The 16,410-nt window shown below is 45.4% G+C and overlaps 1 protein-coding gene across 1 annotated transcript in view; it reads left to right on the forward strand.

The window, feature by feature from the left end:
• The window catches only part of actn1 (actinin, alpha 1), a gene marked incomplete at its 5' end in the record, with an annotated part of 80,550 nt that extends 71,380 nt beyond the window's left edge, over nt 1-9,170 (forward strand). The window contains 4 exons of the mRNA XM_029729328.1: nt 6-62; nt 3,852-3,932; nt 6,083-6,241; nt 7,907-9,170. Coding sequence (XP_029585188.1) covers nt 6-62; nt 3,852-3,932; nt 6,083-6,241; nt 7,907-8,065 — 456 coding nt within the window. The remainder of the gene's footprint in view (nt 1-5; nt 63-3,851; nt 3,933-6,082; nt 6,242-7,906) is intronic.
• Nucleotides 9,171-16,410: the final 7,240 nt, after the last annotated feature.

The raw sequence follows: 16,410 nt of genomic DNA on the forward strand, positions 1-16,410 counted from the left end.
CCAAGGGCATCAGCCAGGACCAGATGAACGAGTTCAGAGCCTCCTTCAACCACTTCGACAGGGTCAGTTTCACAGAACAGGGATGAAGAGATTTCAACGAAAATGCAGAGAATAGAGAAGGGAAGAAGAAGTTTCACAGTACACTCATTGTCTACCTTACTGAATGGTGTTATAAACAATGTGTTTTCCACATATTTAGACCACATGAGCAAAGCGAGGAGGTTGAGGTGGACAGAGGATCGTTTGTTGGGTCATTGAGCCATGTTATTCTTCTCATAGTGACACTAACAAACTACAGGACTGAAGGGTTTGTTCTTCTCTATCCAAACATGCATCATGTAGATAATCAACCAGGACCAACTGATAACATCGATGGAGGTGTTGAACTAATTTAAGCTGATGATATTTATGAGTATATGACGGGAGAGAGATATAAGATCATAAGTGTTTCCAGACGACCTATACCTTACTCCTATTCCACTGATGAGAGTACACCTCAGGACACCGCTATTCCTCTCAGAAGTCATTCTCCCTCCCTCCCTCCCTCCCGTCCCATTTATCCTCTCCCTCTCTTCTCCTCTCCCTCCCTCCCTCTCCCTCCCGTCCCATTTATCCCCTCTCCCTCCCTCCCGTCCCATTTATCCCCTCCCTCTCTCCTCCTCTCCCTCCCTCCCTCCCGTCCCATTTATCCCCTCCCTCTCTCCCCCTCTCCCTCCCTCCCTCCCTCCCTCCCGTCCCATTATCCTCTCCCTCTCTTCTCCTCTCCCTCCCTCCCTCTCCCTCCCGTCCCATTTATCCCCTCTCCCTCCCTCCCGTCCCATTTATCCCCTCCCTCTCTCCTCCTCTCCCTCCCTCCCTCCCGTCCCATTTATCCCCTCCCTCTCTCCTCCTCTCCCTCCCTCCCTCTCCCTCCCGTCCCATTTATCCTTGCCCCCCCCCCCCCCCCAGATCACAGTGTTTACATCAGTAAGCTCAGTATGAAGACCACAACCTATTATGGATGGATGGAGGAGTTTTTGTATTTATCTTATACACTCCTCTGTATCCCCCAACCAGAGCGTTTTATAGATAGACTCCACCGTTCCATTTCTCCATGACCTCACGCATTCTTCCATAGCCACACTATTGTTCTATCAGTCAATAATATAACCGCAGTTAATAACTATGGAAGGAGTCCCAGGGTAACCTTTCCAGTGTTTGTCTTTCTATTCACGGGGATATCTGTCATGTCTTTCCGCTTTCGGGTCACGATGAGGCAGCGTTTAATAAAAAAATATATATATATTTTTTTAGGGCGGTTTCTGAGTTCATTAGGTTTTTTGGAGACAGATATGTAGGGACACCTTTTCCCCAGAGACATGGCTGTAGAGTGTGTCCCTATGGCCTTACAAGGTTTTACAGTCATGTCTCAAGACTAAGGGGGAAAAATATGTTTTATACCAGGGTTTCCAAAACCCCCCCAGCACAATGCCGCTGATTCAAATAAACAACTCGTCATCAAGCATTGATTTTCTGAATCGGTTCCTAGGGTAAAAACCTAACTGTTCACCACTTGGCTTTGGGAACCACTTTGTTATATGATGTATGAAGGATACGCCTGTCGCATACCGTAACACAAAGACCTGTACTGTAAAGTTTGCCTGCCACACTGTTCCCGAACACCTCTGATTGAATATCCTGTCACTGGACCAATCACAGCAGTGTGTCACAGCCTCAGCACCTCACTGTAAGGTCCTAACGTGTGTTGTGTTCTCTGTCTCTTCTTGTGCATGGCCCCAACCCCATATCATCCATCCACCCCCAACCCCATATCATCCATCCATCCCCAACCCCATATCATCCATCCACCCCAACCCCTTATCATCCATCCAACCCCATATCATCCATCCACCCCTAACCCCATATCATCCATCCATCCACCCCTAACCCCATATCATCCATCCACCCCTAACCCCTTATCATCCATCCACCCCTAACCCCTTATCATCCATCCACCCCTAACCCCTTATCATCCATCCACCCCTAACCCCTTATCATCCATCCACCCCTAACCCCTTATCATCCATCCACCCCTAACCCCATATCATCCATCCATCCACCCCTAACCCCTTATCATCCATCCACCCCTAACCCCTTATCATCCATCCACCCCTAACCCCATATCATCCATCCACCCCTAACCCCTTATCATCCATCCACCCCAAACCCCATATCATCCATCCACCCCCAACCCCATATCATCCATCCACCCCTATATCCAACCCCATATCATCCATCCACCCCCCAACACCTTATCATCCATCCACCCCTAACCCCTTATCATCCATCCACCCCTAACCCCATATCATCCATCCACCCCTAACCCCTTATCATCCATCCACCCCTAAACCCCTTATCATCCATCCACCCCTAACCCCATATCATCCATCCACCCCCAACCCCATATCATCCATCCACCCCTAACCCCATATCATCCATCCACCCCTAACCCCTTATCATCCATCCACCCCTAACCCCATATCATCCATCCACCCCTAACCCCATATCATCCATCCACCCCTAACCCCTTATCATCCATCCACCCCTAACCCATATCATCCATCCACCCCTAACCCCATATCATCCATCCACCCCTAACCCCATATCATCCATCCACCCCCTAACCCCTTATCATCCATCCACCCCAAACCCCATATCATCCATCCACCCCTAACCCCATATCATCCATCCACCCCTAACCCCATATCATCCATCCACCCCTAACCCCATATCATCCATCCACCCCTAACCCCTTATCATCCCATCCACCCCTAACCCCATATCATCCATCCACCCCTAACCCCTTATCATCCATCCACCCTAACCCCTTATCATCCATCCACCCCCAACCCCATATCATCCATCCACCCCTATATCCAAACCCCATATCATCCATCCACCCCTAACCCCATATCATCCATCCCCCCTAACCCCCTTATCATCCATCCACCCCTAACCCCATATCATCCATCCACCCCTAACCCCATATCATCCATCCACCCCCAACACCTTATCATCCATCCACCCCTAACCCCTTATCATCCATCCACCCCTAACCCCATATCATCCATCCACCCCTAACCCTTATCATCCATCCACCCCTAACCCCTTATCATCCATCCACCCCTAACCCATATCATCCATCCACCCCTAACCCCATATCATCCATCCACCCCTAACCCCTTATCATCCATCCACCCCTAACCCCATATCATCCATCCACCCCTAACCCCTTATCATCCATCCACCCCCAACCCCATATCATCCATCCACCCCTAACCCCATATCATCCATCCACCCCTAACCCCTTATCATCCATCCACCCCTAACCCCATATCATCCATCCACCCCCAACCCCATATCATCCATCCACCCCTAACCCCATATCATCCATCCACCCCTAACCCCTTATCATCCATCCACCCCTATATCCAACCCCTTATCATCCATCCACCCCTAACCCCTTATCATCCATCCACCCCTAACCCCTTATCATCCATCCACCCCTAACCCCATATCATCCATCCACCCCTATATCCAACCCCTTATCATCCATCCACCCCTAACCCCATATCATCCATCCACCCCTAACCCCACACCCTCTCTCTTTCTGCATGACACACCCCTACCCTCTCCTATCCACCCTACCCCTCCTGTCTACTTCACCCCAACCCCTTCACTGACACCCTCTGACACCCCTCTGACACACTTGTTCCACGTGTGCTGTGCTGCATGAACTGTGGCTTCAACCTGCTCCACCTGATGCCTGGCACACCTCCACAATACCTGGCTCTTCACACCTGACACCCCAGGACCACTCGGGCACTCTGGGGGCTGAGGAGTTCAAGGCCTGCCTGATCAGTCTGGGCTTCGATATCGCCAACGATGCACAGGTACTGAACACAGCTCCACACTGCAGGGGCCTGAGGTTAACGATGTCGTTTTGTTCTCTTTCTTTTGTACCTTTTATTCCCTTCTATCGCTCCTGTATGTCACTTTATTCCCTGTACCCCCATTTACCCCCCCACCACTATGTATTCCCTGTACCCCCATTTACCCCCCCCCCCCACCACTATGTATTCCCTGTACCCCCATTTACCCCCACCACCACTATGTATTCCCTGTACCCCCCTTTACCCCCCCCACCACTATGTATTCCCTGTACCCCCCTTTACCCCCCCCACCACTATGTATTCCCTGTACCCCCCTTTACCCCCCCCACCACTATGTATTCCCTGTACCCCCATTTACCCCCCCCCCACCACTATGTATTCCCTGTACCCCCATTTACCCCCCCCCCCCCACCACAATGTATTCCCTGTACCCCCCTTTACCCCCCCCACCACAATGTATTCCCTGTACCCCCATTTACCCCCCCACCACAATGTATTCCCTGTACCCCCATTTACCCCCCCCCCACCACAATGTATTCCCTGTACCCCCCTTTACCCCCCCCACCACAATGTATTCCCTGTACCCCCCTTTACCCCCCCCACCACAATGTATTCCCCGTACCCCCCTCTATGCCCCCTCTACCTCAATGTATTCCCTGTACCCACCTCGATGCCCCTTCTACCTCAATTTATTCCCTGTACCCCCCTTTACCCCCCCCCCCACCACTATGTATTCCCTGTACCCCCATTTACCCCCCCCCCCACCACTATGTATTCCCTGTACCCCCATTTACCCCCCCCCCCACCACAATGTATTCCCTGTACCCCCCTTTACCCCCCCCACCACAATGTATTCCCTGTACCCCCATTTACCCCCCCCACCACAATGTATTCCCTGTACCCCCATTTACCCCCCCCCCCCCCACCACAATGTATTCCCTGTACCCCCCTTTACCCCCCCCACCACAATGTATTCCCTGTACCCCCCTATACCCCCCCCCACCACAATGTATTCCCTGTACCCCCATTTACCCCCCCCCCCCACCACAATGTATTCCCTGTACCCCCCTTTACCCCCCCCCCACCACAATGTATTCCCTGTACCCCCATTTACCCCCCCCCCACCACAATGTATTCCCTGTACCCCCCTTTACCCCCCCCCCCCACCACTATGTATTCCCTGTACCCCCCTCTACCCCCCTCTACCTCAATGTATTCCCTGTACCCTCTTCTAACCCCCTCTACCTCAATGTATTCCCTGTACCCACCGCTATCCCCCCTTCTATCTCAATGTATTCCCTGTACCCCCCTCTATGCCCCCTCTACCTCAATGTATTCCCTGTACCCCCCTCTATGCCCCCTCTACCTCAATGTATTCCCTGTACCCCCCTCTATGCCCCCTCTACCTCAATGTATTCCCTGTACCCCCCTCTATGCCCCCTCTACCTCAATTTATTCCCTGTACCCACCTCTATGCCCCTACCTCAATTCTTCTTCTTCTTCTATCCATCCCCCTCATAATGTCCACCTGGATACCTGTGACATCCCCCCCCCCCAATATTTCCTCTTCCACCTTTCAATCTGTTCCTCCTTCGTACTGTTTGTCCCTGGCTGGTACCTGTAGAAGAAAACAGGGATGATGGAAGCGGAAGACTTCAAAACCTGCCTTATCTCCCTCGGTTACAACATGGTAACGCCAAACCACCCTTTCCATCCCGCCCTCTGTCAAGTACCCTCATATGTGTGCCTATGAACCTATGAATGTATCAATATGTATCTGTCTGCCTTGTAGTCATTTGTGAAAAGGTAAGAACTGTTCCCTTGTCTCTTCAAGATCAGTCTACATTCATTTGGCAACAATACGGTCCACCGATCACGATCAGATTGATCGCTAACGAGAAAATATGTCTTGTCTCTCATTTACAGTATAACAATTATAGTTTGTTTACTGTCATAGCCTGGGACCTGGTTAAAAGTAGTCCACTATATTATAGGGACTGGTATGCCATTTGGAACACAGTCTATATATTACCTTTACGTGAAAGCGCCATCTGCTAACTGCAGTATGTGATGTGATGCTTGCAGTGTGTTTGCTTGTTGCTCTGGTGATGGTCTCCTTGGTGATAGTGTTTATGGTTCCTGTCCAATAGGGTGAAGCGGAGTTCTCTCGCATCATGAGCATCGTGGATCCCAACCGGGTGGGCGTGGTCACGTTCCAGGCCTTTATTGATTTCATGTCCCGAGAGACGGCCGATACTGACACCGCTGACCAGGTCATGGCCTCCTTCAAGGTCCTGGCAGGGGACAAGGTAATCATATACATTTAGCAATTATTCAATTAATCAAGCTAGCAAGCAAGCAAGCAATCAAATCAATCAGTCAATCAATCAATAAGTCAATTAATCAATCAATCAGTTAATCAATCAGTCAATCAATCAGTTAATCAGTCAATCAGTCAATCAGTCAGTCAATCAATCAGTTAATTGGTTAATCAATCAATCAATCAGTTGATCAGTTAATCAATTAATCAATCAGTCAGTTAATCAGTTAATCAGTCAATCAATCAGTTAATCAGTTAATCAATCAATCAGTCAGTTAATCAATTGGTTAATCAGTCAATCAGTCAATCAATCAGTGAATCAATCAGTTAATCAGTCAATCAATCAGTCAATCAATCAGTCAATCAATCAATCAGTTAATCAATCGGTTAATCAGTTAAACAGTCAATCAATTAATCAGTCAATCAATTAATCAGTTAATCAGTTAATCAATCAATCAGTTAATCAGTTAATCAATTGGTTAATCAGTCAATCAGTCAATCAATCAGTTAATCAATCAGTTAATCAGTCAATCAATCAGTTAATCAATCAGTCAATCAATTGGTTAATCAATCGGTTAATCAGTCAATCAATCAATCAATCGGTTAATCAATCAGTTAATCAGTCAATCAATCAATCAATCAGTTAATCAATCAATCAGTTAATCAGTCAATCAATTAATCAGTCCATTAATCAATCAGTCAATCAATCAATACATCAAATGCATTCTTAAAGCCCTTTTCATCACCCTAGTCCAAATTGTTTATATTTCTTTATAAAGCAACCCAGCAAGCACAACCAAAAATATGTATTTTCAATGTCTTTTGAATGTCTTGTGCTCATAGGGAAGAGATGGGTTAATAAAGAAGAATAATACACAGGGTGAAAGAAAAAGGAAGACAGCTGAACTACAAGCATCTGGCAGGGCTATACAGTCAACAGCAGAACTACAATCATCTGGCAGGGCTATACAGTCAACAGCAGAACTACAATCATCTGGCAGGGCTATACAGTCAACAGCAGAACTACAAGCATCTGGCAGGGCTATACAGTCAACAGCAGAACTACAAGCATCTGGCAGGGCTATACAGTCAACAGCAGAACTACAATCATCTGGCAGGGCTATACAGTCAACAGCAGAACTACAATCATCTGGCAGGGCTATACAGTCAACAGCAGAACTACAATCATCTGGCAGGGCTATACAGTCAACAGCAGAACTACAAGCATCTGGCAGGGCTATACAGTCAACAGCAGAACTACAATCATCTGGCAGGGCTATACAGTCAACAGCAGAACTACAATCATCTGGCAGGGCTAGCTATACAGTCAACAGCAGAACTACAATCATCTGGCAGGGCAGGGCTATGCAGTTAACAGCAGAACTACAAGCATCTGGCAGGGCTATACAGTCAACAGCAGAACTACAAGCATCTGGCAGGGCTATACAGTCAACAGCAGAACTACAATCATCTGGCAGGGCAGGGCTATGCAGTCAACAGCAGAACTACAAGCATCTGGCAGGGCTATACAGTCAACAGCAGAACTACAAGCATCTGGCAGGGCTATACAGTGAATACAGACGTAAACGTCAAACATAAAATCCTTATTTACTAAACAAAACTATTCTTCCCTTCTTCTCTCCTCCTACACCAGAACTTCATCATGGCTGATGAGCTTCGTCGTGAGTTGCCTCCTGATCAGGCAGAGTACTGCATCGCCCGCATGGCGCCCTACTCTGGCACCGACGCCGTCCCCGGCGCCCTGGACTACATGTCCTTCTCCACCGCACTCTACGGAGAGAGTGACCTCTAAGTGACCTTTGGATGACCTTTGGCCCCTGACCTGGGAGGTTATGCCCTATGAGGTCACTCACCAGTGTACCTGCTCTCACCACCGCCCGCAAGACCCTTCTACTGCCCTCCCAGTGAGAACAAGACGTTGACAATACGTCCTTTTGGTTGAGAAGACGTAAAAAATACATATTTCTGGTTGAAAATATGAAATATTTGGTAAAAATATGTAAATAAATATGTATTTTTGGTTGAAAAGAAATCAACATCTTGTTCTCACTGGGCCATCACCACAGCCTTGCTCTAGTCTGGGTCCCAGATCTGTTGGTGATATCTTACCATCTCCTTGTCACTCATCGTTGTCACGCCAGTTTGCCAAAACATCACAAGACAGATCTGGCATCCGGCTAGCTCTGCTCTTACAATGCTCAAAACAGAACAGGCAGATCTGGCATCAGGCTAGCTCTGCTCTACAGCGCTCAAAACAGAGCAGGCAGATCTGGCATCCGGCTAGCTCTGCTCTACAGCGCTCAAAACAGAACAGATCTGGCATCCGGCTAGCTCTGCTCTACAGCGCTCAAAACAGAACAGATCTGGCATCCGGCTAGCTCTGCTCTACAGCGCTCAAAACATGTTTCTCTGTTGCTGGCCCTATATTATATGCCATAGTCATCCTGTCTGCCACTTCCTCCTCTTTCATCCCTTCCACCTCCATCGCCCTTACCTCCCTACTAATGTAGGGTGAATTTGCCCCTAGACGCTGATCTTGGGTCAGTTTAGCATTTTCCCCACTAATGGTTAAGGTTGGGACTGGGAGAGGGGACGCTGATTCTAGACTATGTACCTAGGGAAAACTTCACCCCGGAGAAAGCCCCTCCCCTTCCTTCCTTCCCCACTTCATCCCTCATACTCTGCCTCAGTTGTACTTGCTTCCTGTGCAGCAATGCAGCAAATCTCTCCAGGTTTACAAAGAGGGTGAGAAATGTCATTTTTTCCTTGTTATTGTTTTTCTTCAGAAAATGAATAAAGTTAACATATTTTATTATACAGAACAAAAAAAGGTAATTTTTTCTTCACCTGATAAAAAAAACAAAAAAAACAATTTAAATAAAGAAAAATTGCTATAATTGCTTTTGACTTATTCCTACTTTGTCACAGTACACTGACATAGCATCACAATATACCACTGCTGTGCCTCTGATGAAGCTAACTGCCTTAGTAATGACCTGATGCTTCAGAACAGAACAGAACTGCCTTAGTAATGACCTGATGCTTCAGAACAGAACAGAACTGCCTTAGTAATGACCTGATGCTTCAGAACAGAACTGCCTTAGTAATGACCTGATGCTTCAGAACAGAACAGAACTGCCTTAGTAATGACCTGATGCTTCAGAACAGAACAGAACTGCCTTAGTAATGACCTGATGCTTCAGAACAGAACTAACTGCCTTAGTAATGACCTGATGCTTCAGAACAGAACTGCCTTAGTAATGACCTGATGCTTCAGAACAGAACTGCCTTAGTAATGACCTGATGCTTCAGAACAGAACTGCCTTAGTAATGACCTGATGCTTCAGAACAGAACTGCCTTAGTAATGACCTGATGCTTCAGAACAGAACAGAACTGCCTTAGTAATGACCTGATGCTTCAGAACAGAACAGAACTGCCTTAGTAATGACCTGATGCTTCAGAACAGAACAGAACTGCCTTAGTAATGACCTGATGCTTCAGAACAGAACAGAACTGCCTTAGTAATGACCTGATGCTTCAGAACAGAACTAACTGCCTTAGTAATGACCTGATGCTTCAGAACAGAACAGAACTGCCTTAGTAATGACCTGATGCTTCAGAACAGAACTAACTGCCTTAGTAATGACCTGATGCTTCAGAACAGAACAGAACTGCCTTAGTAATGACTTGATGTTTCAGAACAGAACAGAACTGCCTTAGTAATGACCTGATGCTTCAGAACAGAACAGTACTGCCTTAGTAATGACCTGATGCTTCAGAATAGAACTGCCTTAGTAATGACCTGATGCTTCAGAACAGAACTGCCTTAGTAATGATCTGATGCTTCAGAACAGAACAGAACTGCCTTAGTAATGACCTGATGCTTCAGAACAGAACAGAACTGCCTTAGTAATGACTTGATGCTTCAGAACAGAACATAACTGCCTTAGTAATGACCTGATGCTTCAGAACAGAACTGCCTTAGTAATGACCTGATGCTTCAGAACAGAACAGAACTGCCTTAGTAATGACCTGATGCTTCAGAACAGAACAGAACTGCCTTAGTAATGACTTGATGCTTCAGAACAGAACTGCCTTAGTAATGACCTGATGCATCAGAACAGAACTGCCTTAGTAATGACCTGATGCTTCAGAACAGAACAGAACTGCCTTAGTAATGACCTGATGCTTCAGAACAGAACAGAACTGCCTTAGTAATGACCTGATGCTTCAGAACAGAACTGCCTTAGTAATGACCTGATGCATCAGAACAGAACAGAACTGCCTTAGTAATGACCTGATGCTTCAGAACAGAACAGAACTGCCTTAGTAATGACCTGATGCTTCAGAACAGAACAGAACTGCCTTAGTAATGACCTGATGCTTCAGAACAGAACAGAACTGCCTTAGTAATGACCTGATGCTTCAGAACAGAACAGAACTGCCTTAGTAATGACCTGATGCTTCAGAACAGAACTGCCTTAGTAATGACCTGATGCTTCAGAACAGAACATAACTGCCTTAGTAATGACCTGATGCATCAGAACAGAACTAACTGCCTTAGTAATGACCTGATGCTTCAGAACAGAACAGAACTGCCTTAGTAATGACCTGATGCTTCAGAACAGAACGAACTGCCTTAGTAATGACCTGATGCTTCAGAACAGAACAGAACTGCCTTAGTAATGACATGATGCTTCAGAACAGAACTGCCTTAGTAATGACCTGATGCTTCAGAACAGAACAGAACTGCCTTAGTAATGACCTGATGCTTCAGAACAGAACAGAACTGCCTTAGTAATGACCTGATGCTTCAGAACAGAACTGCCTTAGTAATGACCTGATGCTTCAGAACAGAACAGAACTGCCTTAGTAATGACCTAATGCTTCAGAACAGAACAGAACTGCCTTAGTAATGACCTGATGCTTCAGAACAGAACTGCCTTAGTAATGACCTGATGCTTCAGAACAGAACAGAACTGCCTTATTAATGACCTGATGCTTCAGAACAGAACTGCCTTAGTAATGACCTGATGCTTCAGAACAGAACAGAACTGAGAACTGCCTTAGTAATGACCTGATGCTTCAGAACAGAACAGAACTGCCTTAGTAATGACCTGATGCTTCAGAACAGAACAGAACTGCCTTAGTAATGACCTGATGCTTCAGAACAGAACAGAACTGCCTTAGTAATGACCTGATGCTTCAGAACAGAACAGAACTGCCTTAGTAATGACCTGATGCTTCAGAACAGAACAGAACTGCCTTAGTAATGACCTGATGCTTCAGAACAGAACTGCCTTAGTAATGACCTGATGCTTCAGAACAGAACAGAACTGCCTTAGTAATGACCTGATGCTTCAGAACAGAACAGAACTGCCTTAGTAATGACCTGATGCTTCAGAACAGAACAGAACTGCCTTAGTAATGACCTGATGCTTCAGAACAGAACAGAACTGCCTTAGTAATGACCTGATGCTTCAGAACAGAACAGAACTGCCTTAGTAATGACCTGATGCTTCAGAACAGAACTGCCTTAGTAATGACCTGATGCTTCAGAACAGAACAGAACTGCCTTATTAATGACCTGATGCTTCAGAACAGAACTGCCTTAGTAATGACCTGATGCTTCAGAACAGAACAGAACTGCCTTAGTAATGACCTGATGCTTCAGAACAGAACTGCCTTAGTAATGACCTGATGCATCAGAACAGAACAGAACTGCCTTAGTAATGACCTGATGCTTCAGAACAGAACAGAACTGCCTTAGTAATGACCTGATGCTTCGGAACAGAACTAACTGCCTTAGTAATGACCTGATGCTTCAGAACAGAACTGCCTTAGTAATGACCTGATGCTTCAGAACAGAACTGCCTTAGTAATGACCTGATGCTTCAGAACAGAACAGAACTGCCTTAGTAATGACCTGATGCTTCAGAACAGAACAGAACTGCCTTAGTAATGACCTGATGCTTCAGAACAACTGCCTTAGTAATGACCTGATGCTTCAGAACAGAACAGAACTGCCTTAGTAATGACCTGATGCTTCAGAACAGAACAGAACTGCCTTAGTAATGACCTGATGCTTCAGAACAGAACAGAACTGCCTTAGTAATGACCTGATGCTTCAGAACAGAACAGAACTGCCTTAGTAATGACCTGATGCTTCAGAACAGAACTGCCTTAGTAATGACCTGATGCTTCAGAACAGAACAGAACTGCCTTAGTAATGACCTGATGCTTCAGAACAGAACTGCCTTAGTAATGACCTGATGCTTCAGAACAGAACAGAACTGCCTTAGTAATGACCTGATGCTTCAGAACAGAACAGAACTGCCTTAGTAATGACCTGATGCTTCAGAACAGAACAGAACTGCCTTAGTAATGACCTGATGCTTCAGAACAGAACAGAACTGCCTTAGTAATGACCTGATGCTTCAGAACAGAACTGCCTTAGTAATGACCTGATGCTTCAGAACAGAACATAACTGCCTTAGTAATGACCTGATGCTTCAGAACAGAACTAACTGCCTTAGTAATGACCTGATGCTTCAGAACAGAACAGAACTGCCTTAGTAATGACCTGATGCTTCAGAACAGAACTGCCTTAGTAATGACCTGATGCATCAGAACAGAACAGAACTGCCTTAGTAATGACTTGATGCTTCAGAACAGAACAGAACTGCCTTAGTAATGACCTGATGCTTCAGAACAGAACTGCCTTAGTAATGACTTGATGCATCAGAACAGAACAGAACTGCCTTAGTAATGACCTGATGCTTCAGAACAACTGCCTTAGTAATTGTCATGCTCTGACCTAGGAGAGCTGTGTTTTCTCTGTTTAGCTAGGCCAGGGTGTGATAGGTGGGTGGGCATTCTATGTTTTGTATTCTATGTTTTTGTATTTCTTTGTGTTGGGCCGAGTATGGTTCCTAACCAGAGGCAGCTGTATATCGTTGTCTCTGCTTAGGAACCATACTTAGGCAGTCTGTTTTTCCTTTGGGTTTTGTGGGTAGTTATTTTCCGTTTAGTCGTAAAGTACCTGACGGAACTGTCTGCTGTCATTTTTTTGGTTTAATTTGTAAGTGTTCATTCTTCTTTCATTAAAACTACAAGATGAACATATTCCACGCTGCACCTTGGTCCCCTTTATACGACCCACGTGACAGTAATGACCTGATGCTTCAGAACAGAACAGAGGATCAAGATCGATGGTAGCCTATCATGTATGTGTAATATGTTGTAAAACACAGAATAAAGTGCTCTGGATATAGAATAATAGAACCTAGTTTTAGAGCCCTGTTGTGGAAGAATGGATTCGGAGATGAAGAGACGGATGGAGGAACATAGTCATCTCCCTTATTCGCATATTTTGTTTGGAAATTCTTTAATTTAAAACCATGGTCAATAAATGGAAGAAATGATATACAGAGCTGACTTGTCAGATCAATACTGTTGTTTCCAGAAACATCTACCTGGATCTAATGTGATGCTTTTAAAAAATATCAAATCAAAGTTTATTTACATAGAGGGTGCAGTGAAATGCTTATGAAATTAGCTTCTAACAATGCAGTAAAATCTGGTTTTAATGTCTGTGATTAATATGTCAAACAAGTACAACAATAATTTAAATGTTTTTTTTAATTTTTTTTTTTAAGTACAGCAAAAAAAACGAATCAAGAACGTCGAATCCAATTAGCACCCAAAATAGCGCAGTAGCAGTAATCAAGATGCAATATATGTATGTAAACCGGAAGAATTTACTCAAGATATACTAAGAATGGTATGTCCAGCAGTAGAGATATTAGAGCAGCATTAGTACAGACAGAAATACTCCTCAGTATCATCAGCTGTCCGGGTGGCTGGTCTCAGACGATCCCACAGGTGAAGAAGCCCAATGTGGAGGTCCAGGGCTGGCGTGGTTACACGTGGTCTGCGGTTGTGAGGCTGGTTGGACGTACTGCCAAATTCTCTAAAACGACGTTGGAGGTGGCTTATGGTAGAGAAATGAACATTCTATTCTCTGGCATCAGCTCTGGTGGACATTCCTGCAGTCAGCATGCCAATTGCACGCTCCCTAAAAACTTGAGACATTTGTGGCATTGCGTTGTGTGACCAAACTGCACATTTTAGAGTGAGCGTTTATTGTCCCCCCAGCACAAGGTGCACCTATGTAATGATCATGCTGTTTAATCAGCTTCTTGGTATGCCACACCTGGCAGGTGGATGGATTATCTTAGTAAAGGAGAAATGCTCTAGGCTACTAGCATGTATGATAAACATATACAATAATACAGGATACCCTTACAACATTTCACTACCGTTAAAATGCAGTCCAATTAAATAATGGTTGTTTAATGGATGATATCTGGTAGCTTGCTGTGTGTGTCTTGGCCTCTAATGATAATGTTTTGTCTGTGTTAGCTAACTGCCCTGTTTATTGTGCTGCACATTTTCTTCTGGTCCCCTGAATGCTGTGGTGGTGTTCTATCATTGTCCCGAAGTCGATATCCCCTCCTTGCTCGGGTGGTGCTCGGCGGTCGACGTCACCGGTCTTCTAGCCATCACTGATCAGTTTTTCATTATCCATTGGTTTTGTCTTGTCTTCCTACCACACCTGTTTCCAATCCCATTAATTACTAGTGTATTTAACCCTCTGTTTCCCCTCATGTCCTTGTCGGTGATTGTTTGAATGTTATGTTACGTGGGTTTGTGTATCGCTGTGCGACGGGTATCCTTTACCCATTTTATTTTGTATTTTGGTTTTGGAGTTTGTTTTTAATTAAATACTCCATATTTAACCAATTTGGTTTCTCCTGCGCCTGACTTCCCTGCCACCTACATACACGAATATGACAATCATGACTAACTAAATGACTCCAAAATGATTTTGCACCTGAATTTGACACTGAAAATATGACAATTATATTTTCCCTTATAGCTTTTAAGCAATTAACATAATGTGTGCAGTAATTATATTTTAATTTCAGTAGCTAAATACAGAGGTAGGTATTTCAGTTCCAGCTAAAACATTGATTTGGAATAATGCTTCCCACACGCAGAGGTTAACAGAGAGGTGAACATTCCATACGGCAGTTGGGACAGAGAGGTAAACATTCCATACGGCAGTTGGGACAGAGAGGTAAACATTCCATACGGCAGTTGCGACAGAGAGGTAAACATTCCATACGGCAGTTGGGATGAGAGGTAAACATTCCATACGGCAGTTGGGACAGAGAGGTAAAATTCCATACGGCAGTTGGGACAGAGCGGTCAACATTCCATACGGCAGTTGGGACAGAGAGGTAAAATTCCATACGGCAGTTGGGACAGAGAGGTGAACATTCCATACGGCAGTTGGGACAGAGAGGTAAACATTCCATACGGCAGTTGGGACAGAGAGGTAAACATTCCATACGGCAGTTGGGACAGAGAGGTAAACATTCCATACGGCAGTTGGGACAGAGAGGTAAACATTCCATACGGCAGTTGGGACAGAGAGGTAAACATTCCATACTGCAGTTGCGACAGAGAGGTAAACATTCCATACGGCAGTTGGGATGAGAGGTAAACATTCCATACGGCAGTTGGGACAGAGAGGTAAAATTCCATACGGCAGTTGGGACAGAGCGGTCAACATTCCATACGGCAGTTGGGACAGAGCGGTCAACATTCCATACGGCAGTTGGGACAGAGTGGTCAACATTCCATACGGCAGTTGGGACAGAGCGGTCAACATTCCATACGGCAGTTGGGACAGAGCGGTCAACATTCCATACGGCAGTTGGGACAGAGTGCCCTGTAGGCTACACAACAACACAGCTGGAAAACAGCAACAGTTTCTTGAAATTTACACAGAACTTTGAAAAGATTTGACTGCTAACTGATAGTCCCTGTTCTCCTGCATTCTAGTTTTACTTTTGTTTGTTTGTTGGTTGATGGGGAAGAACATCAAGGAAAGGTTTGCTAGCTAGCTACCGTTCGCCCTCTGGTTAATCCTCCATGGACATGGTAAATTTAAATGTTTACCTATTGTAGCTAGCTAACGTTTTGACATTTTGATATCTGTTTAGACAGTAAAGGTGAGAGTGAGGGGGAGGATGGGGGGAGTTTCCCCTGGCTCTTTAAATTCAGGC

This window comes from Salmo trutta, chromosome 33, assembly GCF_901001165.1.
Source record: "Salmo trutta chromosome 33, fSalTru1.1, whole genome shotgun sequence".
Classification (NCBI taxonomy): domain Eukaryota; kingdom Metazoa; phylum Chordata; class Actinopteri; order Salmoniformes; family Salmonidae; genus Salmo; species Salmo trutta.